Source organism: Sus scrofa, chromosome 2 (assembly GCF_000003025.6).
Source record: "Sus scrofa isolate TJ Tabasco breed Duroc chromosome 2, Sscrofa11.1, whole genome shotgun sequence".
NCBI lineage: Eukaryota > Metazoa > Chordata > Mammalia > Artiodactyla > Suidae > Sus > Sus scrofa.
In genome coordinates, this window is record NC_010444.4 from 8,733,738 (window position 1) to 8,755,642 (window position 21,905).

The 21,905-nt window shown below is 42.8% G+C and overlaps 1 protein-coding gene across 1 annotated transcript; it reads right to left on the reverse strand.

Annotated features, from left to right (window-relative positions):
* Positions 299-17,091, reverse strand: LOC100737875 (solute carrier family 22 member 10-like). The gene is made up of 10 exons (XM_003480688.3): positions 16,529-17,091; positions 15,762-15,865; positions 10,352-10,506; positions 10,066-10,234; positions 8,234-8,357; positions 7,690-7,805; positions 4,151-4,365; positions 2,293-2,401; positions 1,607-1,810; positions 299-469 (listed from the first exon to the last, which is right to left on the reverse strand). The coding sequence occupies exons 1-10, from the start codon at positions 16,928-16,930 to the stop codon at positions 409-411; spliced, it is 1,659 nt and encodes a 552-aa protein (XP_003480736.2). The 5' UTR covers positions 16,931-17,091; the 3' UTR covers positions 299-408.

The window sequence follows — 21,905 nt, forward strand, 5'->3', positions numbered from 1 at the left end:
CCATCTGTTTGTGTCATCTTTGATTTCTGTCATCATCATCTTATAGTTTTCATAGTACAGTTTCTTTTTTCTCTCTAGGTAGGTTTATTCCTAAATATTTTATTATTTTTGATGTAATGATAAATGGGATTGTTTCTTTAATTTCTCTTTCTGATCTTTCATTGTTAGCATATAGGAATGCAAGTGATTTCTGTGTATTAATTTTGCATCCTGCAACTTTACTGAATTCATTGATGAACACTAGTAGTTTTCTGGTAGCTTCTTTAATTGCAAATTAATGCCATAACTATAAATGAGATTAATTTTTATAAGGTATTTTATTTTTACAGTTTCTAGATATAAATGAAAATGCATGGGGTTTTCTCCTGCATATTTTCTTTTCCTCACCAGTCAGCCCATGAACTCTCCTTAAAGTTTTGTCACTTTTATGTAGGCTTCTTTTTCATTTACTTTTCTTAAGAAATTTTTGCTGGAAAACAAATGGAAACAACCAATCAACCAAGCAACTGATGGATAAAAATGGACATAAAAAAATAAGTTTCTGTGCCCTCTATGCATGAGTACAAACTGATCTTTTCCTAGCAACTGTTTTAATTTAATAAAATGCATAGGATTGACACTCAGGCTGGGAAAAGTTCTGCTGCCTGTGGAAACCCAAGAAAGCAGTTTTGATAGTTGTTACTCTCATGATCTCTTTAAATCTTTGGCCAATGACACCTCTGGAAAATCAAGAGATAGACTGAAAATCTTAAGGGAGCCTCCATTTGTTATCCATTTAATTGTATCCCTCCAAAATGTCATATATTGAAGTAGCTCAGTACTTAACAGTCAGTATCTCAGAATGTAAGATTACCATATTTGGAAAGACTTGTTGCCAACACAATTAAGTAAGATGAGGTCATACTGGAGTAAGACTGGTTACTAATCCAATATTAGCAGTGTCCTTATACAAAGGAAAAATTTGGACATAGAGGCATGCCAGGAAGATGCCATGTGAAGATTGCAGTTATGCTGCCACAAACTAGGGAACTATCAGAAACCAGGAGAAACCTGGAATAGATCCTTCCCTAGAGCTTCCAGAGTGGGCATGGCCCTGCCAACAACTTGAGCTTCCAGACCTGTGACACAGCAAGTTTCTGTGTAGAACTTTATTATGGAAGCACTGGGGAAAGTATATTGTTTTCTTATTTAAAAATACATCTATCAGTTTCTTATTTTCCCCAAACTCAATATTTCCATTACCCATGGGAGCAAAATTGCTTCATCTTATAGGCACCAATATAAGATTCATCTCTTTAATATCTTTTCAAAGAAAGACTTTAACTCTATGTGGTTGTCCTAACATTATTCCTTCACTGATAATTCAATTTCTTTCCCTTTATATCCCAGGCTCTTATGGATCAGAAGACCATGAAATACCATCAGGAGTGTGTGTCTCTCATGAGGGCGGGTAGGATGTAGTGTCACAATAGAGCCCAGGATGGAGGTATCCCAGGCAAGACTCAGCTGCCTGGAGATCTGAGGGACCCACTTGGTGTTTTGCCTTTCTCCCCACAGATCCATACCACACAGTCCCTAACAGATGATGGCTAGAAGGTTTACTCACTGATTTTCCACATCCTGGATGGTGTCAGGCAGAGGAAGGTTTTTGGTTTCGGGTTGGAAAAAGACAACAAGACCAGCAATGATGGGACTCACTCCGTAGATGATCCAGGGCAAAATGGGTTGATATACCACTAGGGTCATCAAGAGAGGAGCCAGTGCTGCCCCAAATCTACTAACCATAAGCTCTAATCCTGAAGCTTTTGCCCTGAGGAGTAAATGACAATACATAAAGATCCAGTAAAGAATCACACATAATCCATTATTTTGACATGATTATGAAACATAATACAACAGACGTGTTACACACATGGGCTTGATTTAAAAAAAAAAAACACTTGTTTTTGAGATGTGTTCTGTGATTATAGCTGGCTTTGTCAGGGGTAGAGTGTGTTAAGACCCATTGTCATCATTTTAAACAGAATGTTATACATTGCACCTAGAGTGACAAGTGGTCCAAAAGGTTAATGAGATGAAGCATGGAAGTACTCCTTAGTACAGTACATGGCACCAAGTCAGCTTTTTCAATAAACTTTGGGTTTAAATGTTGTTAGTATACTATTACTACTACTGTTACAAATGATTAATTTATAGTTAACAGATCTTACTGCAATTATTTCTGAAATAAGCATCAGTTAGTTGAGATAGTCCTATTTGGGGCACTGTCAGAGCATCCATAAACGCTTATACCTGAGAAGAGTGGGGATGAGTTCAAAAGAGTGGACAGAATAACTGGTGATAGAAGCAGCAATAAAGCCAATTCCCAGACTTCCCAAAGTCACACGTAGGATCTGCATATCTGGAGACAAGAAGACCAATGAGATTAAGAAATCTGCATTAAAGGGATCAGCATCCACCAAATTTAATCAGGAGGAAAAAAAAAACCTGTAGGTTATTTGTATCGAGGGGGTTATATTTTTATTTTTTATTCTTATTGTATTTTTTGAAATATATCATAAAAATTGTACAGTGACAAAGTCATGGAGTGGTTGATAAACTGAAATATATAATTATCAATATAGGTGATTTAAAGAACATAAAATTATCTTATGTACATACAGCAAATCTCTCTGCATATCTGAGATTTGCCAGAGAAGAAAAGGTGAGTGTGGTAGAAATTTGCTTTTCGTATTCTGTCCAGTACTTGCTATATCCTTATTATAGAAGGCAGGACTCATGTACACAATTACTGAGTCAAAGATTCAGTTCTCAACTTGAGGATGTTACGATTGAAGTGCAGATTTTAAAGTGACCAGTCAGTCTTCCTGGTTTTCCTGGGGGTTAAAAGATTTTAACAAGAGGGGGGGGTCATTGAAAAAACCAGGAATGTAGTATAACCACATTGCCATAGGGTGAATACGGCACAGGGACAGGATACCCTGTTAGCAGACAAGCTGAACAGAAGCTAGATCTACATCAACAATGGAACCTGCACTTTGGGAAAAAGGTCAGAATTTGAGAGCAAATTTTAAGTCTCAGAGGATCCATTTTCTGCACAGTATTTTAAAAATGCATTGATACTGTAATATATTGGCAGGAACTCTCCTGTAGTGAGTAAGCCTACATCATCAATGATGCTCTGAGGAGCAGAGTCCCCAGTCTGTAATGCCGTAAAGCATATTCCTGCATTGGGAGATGGAGAAGCCCAGTGCCCACCACGGTTCTCCTACTCATTACATAGCATCATTCCATTAACCTCTAAAATAATCTAACGGGGAATGGACAAAGATGTTAATCTGAATAAAACCGGGGTTCCTACTCGACAGTCCTTCGCTTTTTACAAAGGAGGATTTTATCACTTCCTGGAAGACTTCCATAAGCAAGACCTGTAGTCATGGTGGCTAAACACCACAGTCACATGTGGATATGTAGAGATGGGGAAGCAGACCAGTCATCAAAGCTGGTCATGAAAAGCCCAAGCAGGGGGAGTGACCATATTGTGTTTTCACCTAGGACATATGTTTTTTGGAGGAGGGAGGGTGCACTCGTGGCATATGGAAGTTCCAGGGCCAGGGATGGAATCCAAGCCACAGTTGCAACCTGCACCACAGCTATAGCAGCAGCAATGTAGGATTCTTAATCCACTGCAAGCAGCCAGGGATGGAGTCTGCACCTCAGCAGTGACCCAGAAAACCCCAGAGACAACACTGGATCTTAAACCCTGTGCACCACAGCAGGAACTCCGCCTGGGGAATAATTGCAAGGCCCCTCCATCCTTTGCTATTTGAAGTATGAGTAGGCAAAGGGCCACCGAACAATGACTCTCCTAGAGAAACTGTCAGGAATATATAGTACCATTTTCCAGACACTTCCACGACGTGATAAAGATGAATATACGCCTGAGCTGCCACACACTGACCTTTGGCTCTTTTCCCAAAAACCTAGTAGCAGCATTTCTCATAAACCCTCAGATTGGTTTGGGGGAATCCTTAGCCCTTAACTAGGACTTATCCTTACTCCTGGCTTTAGGCAAGGGGGACCAACCAATACCATCCCTGAAGGACGGGGAAAAGATGCTTCCTTTCCCCAAAGTCCAATCTTCTCTCACCTTGGGGCACAAACGTGTTGGCCAAAATGGAAATTCCCACCAGGAACATGAAAAGCATCTGGGTTGGTCGACGGTCCATGTGATTCATAACTATAAATAAAAGACTTCGGGCTAAAGTACTGAGAACTCCAAAGATTACCTGGAACAGGAAAATATTGTTTCCAAAATGCTGTAGATTGATAAAGATGCCGTAAAAGGGCATTGTGTTTGCAAATCTGTAGTGAACAAAAGAGGAAAGACACAAAACATAAGATTTAGAGCCCAGGGGCTCTTGTTGGTGATTATGTTGACACAGGTAGCCAAAAATCGATGTTACAGAATAAATGATCAGTCTGATATATACACTATCTCATTTTAAGGTCATAATTTTAAAGTTACCATAAATAATTACATGGCTATAAATTAAGACAACGCTCCATTCATTTTTCTGTCTGAGTCTCTGAGCACAGAATTGACACTGGCAAGGGAGCATAACCTGGAGTTCCCATCATGGCTGAGTGGAAAAGAATCTGACTAGTAACCGTGAGGACACCAGTTCAATCCCTGGCCTCGCTCAGAGGATTAAGGATCCTCTTTGCTGTGGCTGTGACGTAGGCCAGGGGCTACAGCTCCTATTTGACCCCTAACCTGGGAACCTCCAAATGCCACAGGTACAGCCTTAAAACAGACCAAAAAAAAAAAAAAAAAGAGAGAGAGGGAGTTCCCGTCGTGGCGCAGTGGTTAACGAATCCGACTAGGAACCATGAGGTTGCGGGTTTGGTCCCTGCCCTTGCTCAGTGGGTTAACGATCCGGGTTTGCCGTGAGCTGTGGTGTAGGTTGCAGACGCGGCTTGGATCCCGCGGTGCTGTGGCTCTGGCGTAGGCCGGTGGCTACAGCTCCGATTCAACCCCTAAGCCTGGGAACCTCCATATGCTGCGGGAGAGGCCCAAGAAATAGCAACAACAACAACAACAACAACAACAAAGACAAAAAAAAAAAAAAAAGAGAGAGAGAGAGTGAGAGCATAACCTGACCTATCACCACCGTATCGGATGGTGTATAGAAGTTGAATATAGAAGGACGAAAACTTGGAATGTAAGGAGTTTCTTTTTTGAGGGTTATCTGTATGCTATGGGGCCTCCCTCCCCTCCCCCAACCCCAATACTATGAAGAATTTCCTCTTTCTCAACTAGTGATTGAATCGGCAAAGAGACAACCTGTGTCCCCTTGACCTGAAAGCATAACGTCCCGAGGTCTGACATAATTCTAGGAAATTTCAAGTTCATATCTGGCTTCTTAGGGCTAAGAGAAAATGTAAGAATTCAGGCACACAAGTGTGCGCCAACTGTACCATAGCAAAGGGAATCAAAGGTTCCCACTGGGGATCCACAATTTACTCAGAAAGCATCTAAGGGAAAGGAGTCCACTTTGATGATCTACTCCACCCAGACAGAGCTGCATGTAGACATTGGCCCAGAAGAAGCCACTGCAGACCCCAGTGGGCCTGTATGTCCTTTCCTGACCATCATCTCTACATTTTCGTTCTTCTCTGGGCATCTGGGGGTCCTGAACCTCAGGCTACGACCTAGTGGGTAGAGGGAAAGTGATAGAGCATAGTGCCATGAACTGAAAAAGCAATCCATTAGGACATGCCTAGGAAGAGGTAATCTGTACAGTTCAATAGTTAACTCCTTAAGCTTGGCAGTGGGCTTATATGTGGCTGTATTCTTTTTCTAAGTCTGCAAATATTTAGAATGATGCCTCAATTTTCTCCTCTGACTCTACCAAAGTAAGTACTTGCATCCCCTCAAGAGATAACGTAGAGGGTTTAAAATTTTTTAAATGAAGAAAAAAAAAAAAAGAAAGTGATTTAAAAAAAATTAGGAGTTCCCATTGTGGCTCAGCAGAAACAAATCTGACTCGTATCCATGAGGATTCAGGTTTGATCCCTGGCCTCACTCAGTGGGTTGGGGATTCGACCTTGTCATGAGCTGTGGTGTAGGTCGCAGACGCGTCGGAAACTGCGTTGCTATGGTTGCGGTGTAGGCCAGCAGCTGTAGCTCTGATTTGACCCCCAGCCATCCATGTTGCTGCAAGTGGCATTGTTTTGTTCCTTTTTATGCCTGAGTATTCCAATGTGGCCTATTTTATATATATATGGTGTGTGTGTGTGTGTGTATATATACATCTTCTTTATCCATTCATCTGTTGATGGACATTTAGGCTGCTTCCATATCTTAACTATTGTAAACAGTGCTGCTATGGGAGTTCCTGCTGTAGTGCAGCAGGTTAAGGATCTGGCACTGCCACAGCTGTGGCTCAGATTCAATCTCTAGCCCAGGAACTTCCACATGCTGCAGGAAAAAATTTAAAAATAGTGTTATAAAAAAAATAGTGTTGCTATGAACATTGGGATGCGTGTATCTTTTCAATTTAGAGTTTTCTCTGGCTATATATCCAGGAGTAGGATTGCTGGATCATATGGTAATTCTATTTTTAGTTTTTGGGGTTTTTTTTTTAGTTTTTTATTTATTTTTGTATTACTCAAATGAACTTATCACATCTGCAGTTGTATAATGATCATAACAATCTGATTTCACAGGATTTCCATCCCACAGCCCAAGCACATCCCCCCACCCCCAAACTGTCTCCTCCGGAGACCATAAGTTTTTCAATGTCTGTGAGTCAGCATCTGTTCTGCAAAGAAGTTCAGTCTGTCCTTTTTTCAGATCCCACGTGTCAGTGAAAGCATTGGATGTTGGTGTCTCATTGTATGGCTGACTTCACTTAGCATGATAGTTTCTAGGTCCAGAAGAGGTGGTACATATACACAATGGAATATTACTCAACCATTAAAAAAAATACCAGCATTTTTAGCAACATGGATGGACCTAGAAATTATTTTTAGTTTTTTAAGGAAGCTCCCTACTGTTCTCCGTAGTAGGTACACCAATTTACTTTCCCAACAACAGTGTGATAGGGCTCCCTTTTCTCCACACCCTCTCCAGCATTTATTATTTGTAGATTTTTTGATGATTCTGACTGGTGAGAGGTAGTCTTGATTTGCATTTCTCTAATACTTAACAATGTCAAACATCTTTTTATGTGCCTGTTGGCCATTGTATGTCTTCTTTAGAGAAATATCTACTTAAGTCTTCTCCTTATTTTTGGATTGGATTGTTTGGGTTTTTTATTTAAGCTGTTTGAGCTATTAGTGTGGTTTGGAAATTACTCCCTGATGGTTCCATCATTAGAAAATATTTTCTGCCAGTCCATAGATTATCTTTTAGTTTTGTTTATGGTTTCTTTTGCTATGCAAAAGCTGTTCAGTTTAATTAGGTTCCATTTTTTATTTTTTCTCGCTCTTCATTTTATAGTCAGTTCCCTGTGAGTCTTCATAGCTCTTCAACTATTTCCAAAGGTAGCAATTCTTTGGTGTGTTTCCTTGTCTTTTATCTCCACATCAGCACCTCTATCTCACAAGACTGTTATAACCTGTGAAATAAATAGATGCATGTCCCCACTCTTTGAATGTTGACATGTACTGTGGGAAGCCCACCTCACAAAGGCCAGCAGACACATCCTTTTACGCAGTTTGGGTGTGCGGAACAAGTCCAGCAGAGTAGTATTGGTCTGTGCTACCTCCAGCTCCTCCTTCATGGTCTCTCTCAAACCCTGCAACAACAACAAACATGTACTACTTGCCAACATAGCGTCAGGTGTTGTGGGGAGCATAAGCACCCAATAGGAACAAGAATGATGCGTGTACCATGTTATACATGCAAACACCGTGGTAAATGGGACACGAAGGAAAATGAAACTTAAAGACACTCCAGGAAATTAGACAGCAATAATGATGTGTTTGAAGGGATGCCACAGACGAGGGCAAGGCATCCACGATATACGTAGGCTATAGATTCAGATCAGGAAGTAAACTAAAGCGTGTCATTTGTTCAGTAGGCAAAACCTCTTTGGCATGAGATGGTCATGAAAGACAAGGGAACCAAGCTTCCATTCTCAACTAGCTATCCTTGTCTGTCTCAATAAGGATAATGCACTTGACTTCCCTCCAACCCAGGAACCGCCTTCCCCATCCGGCTCACCTCCATGTTCAGGGTGGCTTCAGCATTCTTTAATCCATTTCTGTGTGCAACTTTTTTAAGTTCCTTTAACCCCTTAGCTGGTTTATTGGTGATAATCAGCCACCGAGCAGATTCTACCAGGCACCTGATACAGGAAGGGCACACAAGAGCAGTCAATTCTCTCTTGCTTATTTGTCATAGGAGTCTTGACAAACAGATGCCTTTTCCTTCCCTCTATATCCATCACCTCACTCCACGGGTTAGGAATAGCCACTCACGTTCTATCATACAAATACTGGGAAAATGTGAGAGGGACCGTTCTGTGCAGTACAGCCGAAAGATGCAATACTAGCAGGAAATACAGCCTTTGGGATCAAACTGCCTTTCTGCACACTCATCAGGAGATTTTACAACAAGCTTATGAATCAAGCTTGAGACTCCCTCACATGCGTAATTTCTTTCCAGACCTTGGCATGGATTTTAGAAAATTTGTATTCATAGTATATGTTTCAACTATATATTCTTTTTTTAAAAAAAGCAGCTCCAAACATGCTTAAAGGGTAACAAAAATTGGAAATATTCCTGCCACTACCAGCTATGTTGGTAACTAATTACCCAAGTGAGTCACTTCTGTACATCTGCTTCAATTTTTCATCGATAAAATGGGGACAGTAATGCCAGCTTCTTGGAGGGTTGTTATGAGCCTAGAATGACATAACAAATGACTCTGACATGGATTACACTGTCTTCTCTCTCTGAACTCATCTCCTGGTATTAAATCTATCGGTGGTCCTGTTGTGGCTCACTGGAAATGAATCTGACTGGTATCCATGAGGTTGCAGGTTCGATCCCCGACCTCACTCAGTGGGTTAAGGATCCAACATTGCCATGAGCTGTGGGGTCGTTCACAGATGTGGCTCAGATCTGGCCTTGCTGTGGCTGTGGTGTAGGCCGGCAGCTGTAGCTCCAATTCAACCCCTATCCTGAGAACCTCTATATGCCACAGGTGGGGCCCTAAAAAGAAAAAATCTATTGTTATCTCTCTCTGATTGATGAAATCTGATTCTCTCTAGACTGTTTCTAAGTCCGGGGATGAAGTTATCCATAAATATTTGTTAAAATTAAAGGCAAGTGGGGTGTGAAGCACAAGATGTAAATCACCCCCAACTGCATGCCAGTTATTAGAACTGGAGAAACTACAGTGCTATTTTGTCAAATTGCTCTTTGAATAAATTTGCTGCCTCTTCCTTTCCTCCAATTCATCTACAACAATGAAAATCGCAGAAAAATTTACCATAACCTGGTTCATTCCAACTCCAAAAAAAAAATTAAAGATATTTCTTTTTAAAGTATTTGAGTCTATATTTTATATTAAGGAAAAAAATTATGGGATAACTCTCTGACCACTATACTAAGATTTATGAGGAAAGACGGCAGAAAATACCTAGAACTCCCAGGCAGAGAAGTCATTATTTCTCACTGTTTTGTTTCTCAAACTGCACAGCGTGAACAGATGATAGAGATGGGTTTTAGGTCTAAACTATTTTTATTTTTTTGTCTTTTTAGGGATGCACCTGCAGCATATGGAGGTTCCCAGGCTAGGGGTCTAATCGGAGCTGTAACTGCCAGCCTACTCCAGAGCCACAGCAATGCGGGATCCAAGCCGCATCTGCAACCTACACCCCAGCTCACTGCAACGCCGGATCCTTAACCCAGTGAGCAAGGTCAGGGATCAAACCCACAACCTCATGGTTCCTAGTCGGATTCATTAACCACTGAGCCACGATGGGAACTCCTCAATATGCATTTTTATCCCAGGTTCTCTTAAGACGGAGTGAGAGAGAGGTTCATACCATGTGGAAAGAAAGAAGACAAAGAAAGGTACAGACACCACCAGCTGCAGGGTGCGCCACTCTCGAAAGACAAAAGCCAGTCCTCCCAGGATTATCTGTCCAATACCAGTGGCACAAGTAATCACTGATATTACCATGGCCTTTGACTGGGCCCTTGTCCACTCTACAACTGAAAAGAGGGAAAAAAAAAAAAAAAAGCCCAATTGGGATATTAATGTCAGATAAAGATGAAGTTTCAAGGTCAAATTCAAGGCTTGAAAAATGGAGATCAAAAGTGTTGACTTACCGATCATACTGTTATTTGATAGAATGGCCACAGCAGAACAACCTGACCAGAAGCGTAGAAAGCAGTAAACGAGGAAGTTAGGGGCAAAGGCTGCACAGGTCCCAGAGATGGCGAGCTGGAGCAAACACCACCTGAGAATCAACTTTCTCCCAAACCTAAGAAACAGAGAGACTGGCTACATTATGGAGCAATGATGGTATGTGTTGAAAATTTAAGAAAACAAAGCACACTGTGAAATACAGAGTATGTTTTAACAAGCGATGCATGTACCTGAAAGCTTGAAAAAACAAGAGCTAAATCAAAAACAGAAATCTCCTCAAGGTAACACACCTTTTCTGCAGACTAACAATACTAAAACATCATCATTCAATCCCCAGGAGGCCTCTGACACCAAATGACACTATATAAAAGAAACGACAGGAGTTCCCATCATGGCTCAGCAGAAACAAATCTGACTAGCATCCATGAGGATGTGGGTTCGATCCCTGGCCTCGCTCAGTGAGTTAAGGATCTAGCATTGCAGTGAGCTGCGGTGTAGGTTGCAGACACGGCTCAGATCTGGTGTTGCTGTGGCTGTGGCATAGGCTGGCAGCTTCAGCTCTGATTCGACCCGTCACCTGGGAACCTCCATATGCCACAGGTGCAGCCCTAAAAAGGCAAAAAGAAAAAGAAACTACGGTGTTGGAAATTGTAATATACCATAAACACCCACTGTACTAACATAAGTGGTTAGCACAGTGTAGAAAGTCTGTGTAGTGTCTAGGACACAGAAGAGATAAAAGTCCCCTTGGGGGAGTTCCTATCATGGCTCAGTGGACATGAGTCTGACTAGTGTCCATGAGGACGCAGGTTCGATCCTTGACCTCACTCAGTGGGTTAAGGATCCAGCGTTGCCATGAGCTGTGGTGTAGGTGGCAGACACGACACAGAGGTTTATGTAGGATCATTCTCTGTTGAATCTGGATGTATAGGCCTCAAGCGACATGCTTTATCTAGAACAGAATATAAGAGCACTAAAAAAAAAAAAAAAATACGAAGAAGAATATGAAAGCACTAAAACCCTGGGGAAAGATCAAATGGTGGAGTAAAAGAATGTGGAATTCACCTCCCCCATGAACACATCAAAAACACATCGACATATGGAATAATTTTCACTAGAAAACTGACAGAATAACACCTGTAAACCAAGGGCGTAAGAAAGATACGCGTGTCGTCAGTAGAAAGGGAAGAAACGCTGTTAGGTCAGGGCTGGTACCCTGGAAGAGGACCCAGGGGGAAAGGGAGGTGACATGGGTGGACATCTGGCCTGGGGAATGAGCAGGTCCAGGCCACAGACTGGGCATCCAAGGCCTGGAGACTCTTTGGAGGAGATAACCCCCTCCCTCCCCCCCCCCCCCCCGCCGCCGGCTGGTTGGAGGACTGCTGGCAATAACTGATGGGCTGTGGGGAACCTGGACCCAGCTGGTAAGGACCGTGTGTGTGCTTGGTAGCCTCCAAGGCAAGGCGGAAAGAGGTCTTCCCTAGAAGCTGCCAGGTTTCCCACTACCGCCTTGCAGGGCCCTAGCCAAGGGAAAGCTCCTACCCCTACTCAAGCCACGTCCCAGTGCTGCACTGGATCCAAGGCACCCACGGCCAGGAAAAAGGTTTGGGCATGGAACGCAGCCGTGACCCAGTCCCAGGGTGGAGCCTAGGTGGGGAGGCAGCAGCCATCGTTGGCACTCACTCAAGCAACACTCACAAGTCACTCAGACTCTGACAGCAACTACTCTTTTCCAGTTAACTTCTCAAACATGCTGAGCATCTTCAGAGGCCACTGTCAGCCCTGTGGGACAGTTCCACAACAGGGTGAGGGTGGCACGAGCAGGTGGCTGTGGCTGATGGTAAGGGACAAAGGATACAGGCACTCAAGACTGTGTCTGCATGTAGCCACAGATGCCATACAGACAGCACATCAAACTTCTGTCTGCACCAGGGCCCCTGTCTGTACCTAAGTCCCATTGCCTCCACACTCACCTCCTCTGGAGATGAGGGCCAAGAGGAAGGGGAAGGGGAGGGGAAAAAAAAAAAAAAGCATTTAAAAGGACAAAGCTAGGGAGTTCCTGTTGTGGCGCAGTGGTTAACGAATCCGACTAGGAACCATGAGGTTTCGGGTTCGGTCCCTGCCCTTACTCAGTGGGTTAACGATCTGGCGTTGCCGTGAGCTGTGGTGTAGGTTGCAGACACGGCTCGGATCCCACGTTGCTGTGGCTCTGGCGTAGGCCGGTGGCTACAGCTCCGATTTGACCCCTAGCCTGGGAACCTCCATATGCCGCGGGAGCGGCCCAAGAAATAGCAACAACAACAAAGACAAAAAAGACCAAAAAATAAAAAATAAATAAAAGGACAAAGCTAGCTTGTGTCCAGGCCTCAGAGCTTCTGCTACAGCAATTCGGGACTAGACCCCACCCCTGCTAGGGCAATTACAGGCACTAATCAGAGAGGAAGCCCCCCCTTACACAGGGCGCTGGATCTAGGCTGTCCATCTGCAGTCCCATCCCTTAGCGGGGTGATACCTGAAGGCACAACCTGAGGGGAAACGTGGGGTGTATCCAGATCAGTCCAGCTTCTGCACAAACTCATTAGGCACATGCAGTCTGCAAAGGGATTCTCCCACAAAAGAACATGCTTTCAAGATTACAATAGGTAACTTGTTTCATCTAAATTCATGGAGGCAGAGAAAACGGAGCAAGTAAAAAGGCAGAGGAACTCCTCTGACTTGAAAGGGCAAGAGAAACTCTTTGAAAAAAACAAATAATACAACAAAAATAAATAATTTACCAGATAAAGAATTCACAATGTTGATGATAAAAATGTTAACTGAGGAGTTCCCGTCGTGGCGCAGTGGTTAACGAATCCGACTAGGAACCATGAGGTTGCGGGTTCGATCCCTGCCCTTGCTCAGTGGGTTAACGATCCAGCGTTGCCGTGAGCTGTGGTGTAGGTTGCAGACGCGGCTCGGATCCCACGTTGCTGTGGCTCTGGCGTAGGCCGGTGGCTACAGCTCCGATTTAACCCCTAGCCTGGGAACCTCCATATGCCGCAGGAGCGGCCCAAGAAATAGCAACAACAACAACAACAACAAAGACAAAAAAAAAAAAAAAAAAGATAAAAAAAAAAAATGTTAACTGAATTAGGGGAAAGAATTGATCCAAACAGTAAACATTTTAACAACAAAAAAAATAGAAGATAGAAAAATACCGAATCAGAAATAATTAATTCAATAGCTGAAATAAAAAACACACTGGGAGGAACGAATAGGAGGCTGAGCGGTAAAGAAAATGCATAAGTGATAGGGAAGACAGAATAATGAAAATAACCAAATCAAAACAGTAGAAAGAAAAGACAGCGTTAAAGCAAAGAACTTAAAAGATCTCTGACATAACATTTTGTACCAGCCTTTTCATTATAAAGGTCCTAGAAGAAAGAAAGAGGAGTTCCTGTTGTGGCTCAGTGGTTAACGAATCCGACTAGGAACCGTGAGGTTACAGGTTCAATCTCTGGCCTCGCTCAGCAAGTTGACCATGTGGCATTGCCATGCGCTGTGGTGTAAGTTGCAGATGATGCAGCTCAGATCCTGTGTTGCTGTGGCTGTGGCATAGGCTGGAAGCTGTAGCTCTGATTGGACCCCTAGCCTGGGAACCTCCATATGCCATGGGTGCAGCCCTACGAAAAAGAAAAAAGAAAAAAATTTTTTTTAATTTTTTAAAAATCTACACGGAGAGTGAGTTGCACAGAACATCTCCTGAACACTACCAAAAGACTGTAAATCTCCAAAAAAGCAAGAAACCCTCCACATAACTGAACAAAAGGAAAAATGGGGTGGGGGAGGAATCAGGATGGGACCAGCACTCCTGAGAGGGAGCTGTGAAATAGGAAAGGAACCCACACCTGGGAAGCCACCTAACTGACGGGGAGATCGGCTGAGATGGAGGGACCTCAGATGCTCAGAGAAAAGTGCAGCAGCTGGACTGAGGAGGGCAAAGCAGAGAGAGAGCCTCCCAAACCATCAGCATCACCACCCAAGGAAACCACAGCCTGAGACACTTGGGTAGGGGCCGGGCACAAAGATTCAGGCTCTGGAGGGCCCTGAAACCAGAAGCAGCCTGGCATCACCTCCCAGCAGGCCCTTGCCACTGTCAAGGGCCAGCAACCAGGCACTGGCTCCTGGCCCTGCCCATTGCCTCCTTCTCCCTGGAAGCACGAGCGGGCCATCCACCAGCACACCCCCTATCAAGGGAATGGCAGCCTGCACACACCGAGGGAAGAGACAGCAAGCTCCCAAACCAAAAGCAGCCCTCACACCAAAGATGATAATAATAATATAATAATAATAATAATCCCTCTCGAAATACCCAAGGGCACTCTCGCATATAAAGAGCCCTCCAAGACTATAGCAGTTGGTTTTCCTGAAACTCACAGCAGAAGAACAACATAAGCAAAACGAAGAAGCTCAGAAACCCTTCCCAGCTCTAAGAACAGGAGGATTCCCCTGGGGGAGCACACAATGAAACAGACCTCTTCAGCCTCACAGATGCCAAGTTCAAAGGAGATAGTGAAACTACGGAAGGCGTTAAGAGGTGAATATGAAGGAATTAAGAGCAGATGGGAAGAGCTACGCAGGTTCCTTTAGAAAGGAACTAGAGACGATAAGGAGGAGCCAAGAAAAATTAGAAAAGTCATGTGCAGAGACATAAGCTGAATTAAAGGCACTGAAGAGCAGGTCGAACAATGCAGAGGAACGAATAAGGGAAAGACAGAATAATGGAAATCACCCAAGAGATAGAAGATAGAATATAGATAGAATAATGATAAGAGATGTAATCGATAGATTAGCGTAAGATAGAATAATGGAAGTAGAATAATGGAAATCACCCCATCGGGACATGCAGATAGAAAACCAAATGAAAAAAACCTGAAAGCAATGTCAGAGACCTATGGGATAATATAAAGTGGGCCAATCTGTGCATAATAGGGATTCCAGAAGGCGAAGAAAAAGAAAAGGGGATTGAACCTCTATTTGAATAAATCCTGGCTGAAAACTTTCCAAATCTAAAGGAAACAGATATCAAGATACAGGAGCAGAGAGGGCCCCAGACCTCTACATACTATTCTGAAATACATGCCCACCCCCCCAGATCTGAGGGAGGTGTCACTTCCCCGTCCAACAGAGACACACTTTGCGGCAACACAACAGCATTTGGAACAAGGCGTCTAATTCTGCATTTCCATCTCTAGCCCCCTGGGACCCAAGGCAACCCACCACAGCACACATTGCATATTGGGACTCATTAAAGACTACTTTGTGACGCAATTAATCGTAAACTGGCAAAACGCCCCAGAGGAAGGGCAGCGGTGATCGGCAGGCACTCACCTGTCGGAGAGATAGCCGTATAGGAAGCCCCCCAGCAGCATTCCAGCCATGAATGCAAACTGAACCAGTGGTTTCTGAGACTGATAATCACATACGAGGTCCCACTGGAAGAGAAGGAAGCCAGCACCGAGGAGCTTCGCAGCATCTCGTAGTCCCTCGATAGTCATTCATTCCAGTAGCCCTCAGTGAACACACTGTCTGCTTCCCTGCAGTACTTCATCCACCTACATCATTTCAGGCTCAGCTTAAACATGGCTTTCTCTAGAAAGCCTCGGATAAATCTTCCAGATGATGCCAGGGCCAATCTTTCTAGTCACCTTCCTCAGCATCCTTCGGGGGTCTCAATCTTTGCCACCCACTGAAAACACTTAAGGTGGTTGTTTCACGCTGGTGCCCGTCTGGCTTCTCTGACAAGTAGCCAGGGCATGAAATTGTTGCTTAATTACCACAGATATTTCCCATTAGCAACTAGGCTGATAGCATGTGAGGGAGAATGATTTTTCCCAGATTATATCAAGTATTTACTTGCCTCCTCATCAGCCTTGCCTCAAACTGAAAGCTTTGTGATAATAAAATGCATGCCTCGTGGGTGGATTCCACTGGCCTCCATTGTCATGTAACTGCCTGGCAATTAAAAAGAAAAGCAATCACTCTTTGTTGAAAGAATGAAAGACAGCTGGCTACCCTATCTACACACTTGAACGTTTGACCTTCCATTATCCTAAACAGCCAGACACTGCCCTCCTTGTACTCATCAGGTCCTTTACCTCAGTCACGATGGTGTGGGAGAAGGAGCTTTGGTCATACACCCAGCCGTCCACACAGGGCTCCGTGTCCAGGTCAGTCACATTGGGGAAGGTTCCATTCAGGTGAAGGAGCTGCCACTGGGGGTGCAGGTAGCGCCGACATTTCTCTGGCTTCAAGTTTGAGTCCAGGGGGATGGAGATTCTCAGGAGAACCTCGGGGCCGAGGGTCCCCGTGTCATTACCAGAGTCAGTGTCATTGTCGAGGATGCGGACCCAGCAGTGATGACCAGGAATGGCCGCTGTAAAATTCTCCAACAGAATATGACAGACTACCATCATGAGGGGGGGAAAGGCTAAAAGCATCTGAAGGATCTGGAATTTCCCCAAGCCACCGACTTCATTCAGGAGCTCCTCAAAAGCCATTGTGAACAGGTGGTCCTCAAGAGGAGTCGCATGGACTTTATGAAGCTAAGTTCAAAGGGAGAAAAAGTTTTCTTTCATGAATTTCTGCTGTTTATGTGACCTGGCACCAGTTTCCCATAAATGGTCCTGTCACCTCACTCCTGCAACAGACCAATGGAAGCAAGAGTTCCCAGTCCTCCTGGAATTAGCAGGTATTATTTTTTTTGGCTAAGCTATAGAGAAAATTGTTTACCAAAGATGCTTCTAGCTGATATCAATGAAATCTGTTTAAAGATTTACTCTCTGAATGTGCTTGTCCTCAGTGATTCTGTGAAAATAGCACTGGACTTTGGAATGTACATAAGCTAAAATCAGCTGCTACCCAGTTTTCAGTCATTTCCAGAAGGAGGAAATTGAGAGGCACATAACCGAACTGCTTTATGACTTTTTTCTCTGGAAAGAACACAAAGCAATTATTTCTTGCATAGCACTGAATTTAGATTAAAATTATTAACAAAATACAATCCTATGTTCTTGATTAAAGCAAAGTAGAATGTGTGCAACTAGTAAATTTTGGTACCAAATTTTTTTTTTTTTTTGTCTTTTTAGGGCCATACCCAGGGCATATGAAGGTTCTCAGGCTAGGGGTCGAATCGGAGCTGTAAATACTGGCCTATGCCACGGTCACAGCAATGCCAGATCTGAACCACATCTGTGACCTACACCATAGCTGATGGCAATGCCAGATCCTTAACCCATTGAGCAAGGCCAAGGATTGAACCTGCGTCCTCATGGATACTAGTCAGATTCATTTCCACTGAGCCACGACAGCAACTCCGGCACCTAATATTCTATTTCCATTTAATCACACCAAGAACTCACAATAATTTTTTAATTCTTTGAAATATGGATACAAGAGAAAGGTAGTTATATGTTCCATGAGGGTTCATTTTCTCAGGATTACCCTTCTTTATTTTTATTAGACTATAGCTGATTTACAGTGTTGTGTCAATTTCTGCTGTACAGAAATCGTTACCCAGTCACCCATATATACATGTTCTTTTTCTCATACTATCTTCCTTCATGTTATATCCCAAGATATTGGACACAGGTCCTTGTGCTGGACAGTAGAACCTCACTGCTTCTCCATTCTAAATATAATAGTTTGCATCTACCAACCCCAAACTCCCCATCCATCCCACTTCCTCCCCCCTCCTCCTTGACAACCACAAGTCTACTCTCTATATCTGTGCCTCTGTTTCTGCTCTGTAGGTTCATTTGTGCTATATTTTAGATGTGGGGGAGGGGACTATTGTCCAGGTGAGAAATGAGAGCAACTTAGACATGAAAAGTTATCATACAGATTGTGGATATCATTTGAGGAACAGTGATTTTTTTTTTTTTTTGTCTTTTTAGGGCTGCACCCATGGCATATGAAAGTTCCCAGGCAAGGGGTCGAATCCAAGCTACAGCTGCCAGCCTATGCCACAGCCACGGCAACATGGGATCCCAGCTGCATCTGCGACCTACACCACAGCTCACCACAATGCCAGATCCTTAACCCACTGAGTGAGGCCAGAGATTGAACCCGCATCTTCATGGATACTAGTCAGATTCGTTTCCGCCGCGCTGCAACAGACACTCCCTCTATGTGGAATTTAAAAACACTGAACTCATAGGAACAGAGAGTGGAATGGTGTTTGCCAGTAGTCGAGGGTTGGATGAAACAGGGAGACGTTGGTCAAAAGGTAAATTCCCAGCTATAGGATAACTTCCAGAGATCTAAGGTACAGCATGGTATCTGTAATTACCAATACTATATTGTACACACGAAAGTTTCTACGAGAATGGAGCTTTTTTTTCTTGCTCAATGAATTCGATTACATTTAGAGTTGCACAACGATCATCACAACCCAATTTTGTCGCATTTCCATCCCAAACCCCAGGGCATCCCCTACCCACCAACCTGTCTCCTTTGGAAACCACAAGTTTTTCAGAGTCTGTGCGTCCATATCTGTTCCGAAGAGAAGTGTGTTGTGTCCTTTTTTTAGATTCCTCATGTCAGTGAGACCATGTGATATGGAGATTTAACAGGCTCGTCACAACAACGACACGGAAAGAATCATGTGAACAAACTAGTGGTGACCAGAGGGGAGAGGGGGTGGGGGTACGGGCAAGAGTTGCGGGAGGGATTAAGAGGTGCGAACTACTGGGTATAAAATAAATAAGTTCAAAGGATATATTGCACCACACAGGGAATACAGCCAACATTTTTATAATAGCTATAAGTGGGGTATAACCTTTAAAAATTGTGAATCACTCTTGTACACCTGAAACATACATAATATTGTAAACTAACTGTATCTCACTAGAAAATTAACACTAATAATGTGAGGTGAAGGATATGTTAACTAACCTTATTTTGATGAACATTTCACTATATATATATATACGTTGTGTGTTTCCAATCATCAGGTTGTGCACTTTAAACTGATGCTGTGTTATGTGGTAATTATCTCTCAGTAAAGCCCAGAGAGGAGGGCAGAATACGTTGATAGCAGGAGCTGGGGCCATGGTCCATCCTAGGTAATATGAAGGTGAAGAATAACATACCCGGATGCTTTTCCCATTGCAAAGAGCTTATTCATGCATCTGGCCGATCGTTTTCACCCCCACACTCTGTGATTCAACCACCTCTGCCTCTAGGATTGGACTTGAAGAAAGGTACCAAGAAGGCACGCTAGTTTCAAATCTTGTCTAAAATGGGAAACCTGTTTTATTTTTCCTCTTTTTTTATTTTTTATTTTTGGCCCTAACACCCCCACCCCACCCCACCCCCCGCATACGGAAGTTTCCAGGCCAGGGATCAAATCCAAGCTGCAGTCGTGACCTAAACTACAGCTGGAGTAAGGCCAGATCCTTAATCCACTGGGCCAGGCTACGGGTCCAACCCACGCCATTGCAGAGACAGTGCCAGATCCCCAACCTGCTGTACCACAGCAGAAACTTTCCTTTTACGTCTTTTTTTTTACTAGCAAAATAGTTTTAAAGTATTTGTCCTTTTAAAATGGAACAAAAAGAACTCTGCAGGATAAAGTGGAGTAGTTGGCCAAAACTAGATGTATGTGCTCATGACGTAGTGAGTTTCTCACTCAGCCACATTGCCAGTGATGGTGATGGTTTGGACTGTTTGGAATTTTAATCTGTTTATCTTTCATCATTATTTAATTTATATACATAATTGACTGATGCTCAAGTACAGAAAGCATGGAGAAACTGAGGTTGAAATACAAGTTAATAAGGAGCATAATAATGACAGTAATTTTGCAAATTCATTTCAAGATGATTTTAACTAGATCTTTATTGAAATTGCTACACAAAATTCTTACAAAGCATGTAGCCAGATGTCCCAAGGATTTTGCAAACCAATGCTAGGAAAGAAAAAACAAAAGTGATTACCTCCCATCTGCATTTTCTTTGGTGAAGAATTAATTCCAGCCACACCTTCAATGGAGGGAAAATGGCATCTTAAAACTTTATTCTTATCATTTAGTGACAATTTTTTTTTTTTTTTTGTCTTTTTAGAGCTGCACCCACGGCATATGGAGGTTCCCAGGCTAAGGGTCGAATCAGAGCTGTAGCTGCCAGTCTACGCCAGAGCCACAGCAACACCAGATCTGAGCCGCATCTGCGACCTACACCACAGCTCACGGCAACACCAGATCTTTAACCCACTGAGCAAGGCCAGGGATCAAACCCGAAACCTCATGGTTCCTAGTTGGATTCATTAACCACTGAGCCCCAACGGGAACTCCCAGAGACAAAACTTTTAACTCTTAGTATCATATCAACCAAGTGATTTTTCTTGGGTTACAATGCAAAATTTTCAGATAACACTTGTAAAAGCTTTTATGTCTGATTGGGATGTCCTAAAATTTAAATAAATGGATAAAATAAAAATTAATTGTAGGGGTTCCTGGTCTGGCTCAGTGGTAACAAACCCAGCTTGTAGCAGGTTCAATCCCTGGCTTTGCTCAATGGTTAAGGATCTGGCATTGCCGTGAGCTGTGGTGTAGGTCACAGATGCAGCTCAGATCCCACATTGCTGTGGCTTTGGTGTAGGTGACAGCTGAAGCCCCAATGCAAACTCTAGCCTGGGAACTTCCATATGCCATGGGTGCAGCCCTAAAAAAAAAAAAAATTAATTGTAAATGATGTTAATAATATATATTACATCCCTAGACTATTTTTTAGTTTCCTTATTGAAAAAATGCATTTCTTTGCTCATGCACACCTGCCTGGAAGAAAAAAAAAAAAGACTCCAAGATGGGAGAGTCTTGGAAAGAAGTTCAGATACCCACCTAAGGAGAGCTGCCAAGGAAAGCTGCCTGACTTACATTATACTTTGACTGAATGAGAAAAAAAATGGTATAGTATTAAACCTCCTGTACTTGTGAGTTGTTTGTTAGAACTACTAAAGTCAATTAACTGAAGATGCTTTCCTTCTTGTGTTCTTTGGATGGCTTGTTCTCGTCCTCTGAGATCTTAGAGAAAATCAAATCCAAGCCGCTGCTAAATATCTTGCTGTCCCACTTTTTTCGCAGTTAAACTGTTACTTTCGAGGTTTTCTTATCCCTGTAAATATTTTTAATCTTGTTTTGATTTCGTTACCTATAGATATTTTTAAAAATTGTTTTTATCATGTGTCTGATAATTCCAACATCTGAACATTTTTGCAGATCTGTTTCTGCCCTCTGTTGGTTCTTTCTGCTGCTTCTTACTCCTTATAACTGATTTGATTTTATCCTGATTTTATTGATATTCACTATTCTTATGAAACCATGTTTTGCTGGAACAGAAATCACTAAAAGCTAATTCATATTTATTGTTTTTAAAACTTAAATGTTCTCTTCACAAAAAAATGATAATTATGTGATGTGATGTAGGTGTTAGCTAATGCCAAGACGGTAATCGTATTGCAGTGTATAAAATGGAT

Bases quoted from the DNA above. Each gene is read 5' to 3' on its own strand.
- LOC100737875 (XM_003480688.3), bottom strand. From the start codon at position 16,930: ATGGCTTTTGAGGAGCTCCTGAATGAAGTCGGTGGCTTGGGGAAATTC. The intron at 15,866-16,528 runs GTAAAGGACCTG...CTTCTCTTCCAG, and splicing joins CCCACACCATCGTGACTGAG to TGGGACCTCGTATGTGATTA. The intron at 8,358-10,065 runs GTATGAACCTCT...TTCCTGTATCAG, and splicing joins GTCTTCTTTCTTTCCACATG to GTGCCTGGTAGAATCTGCTC.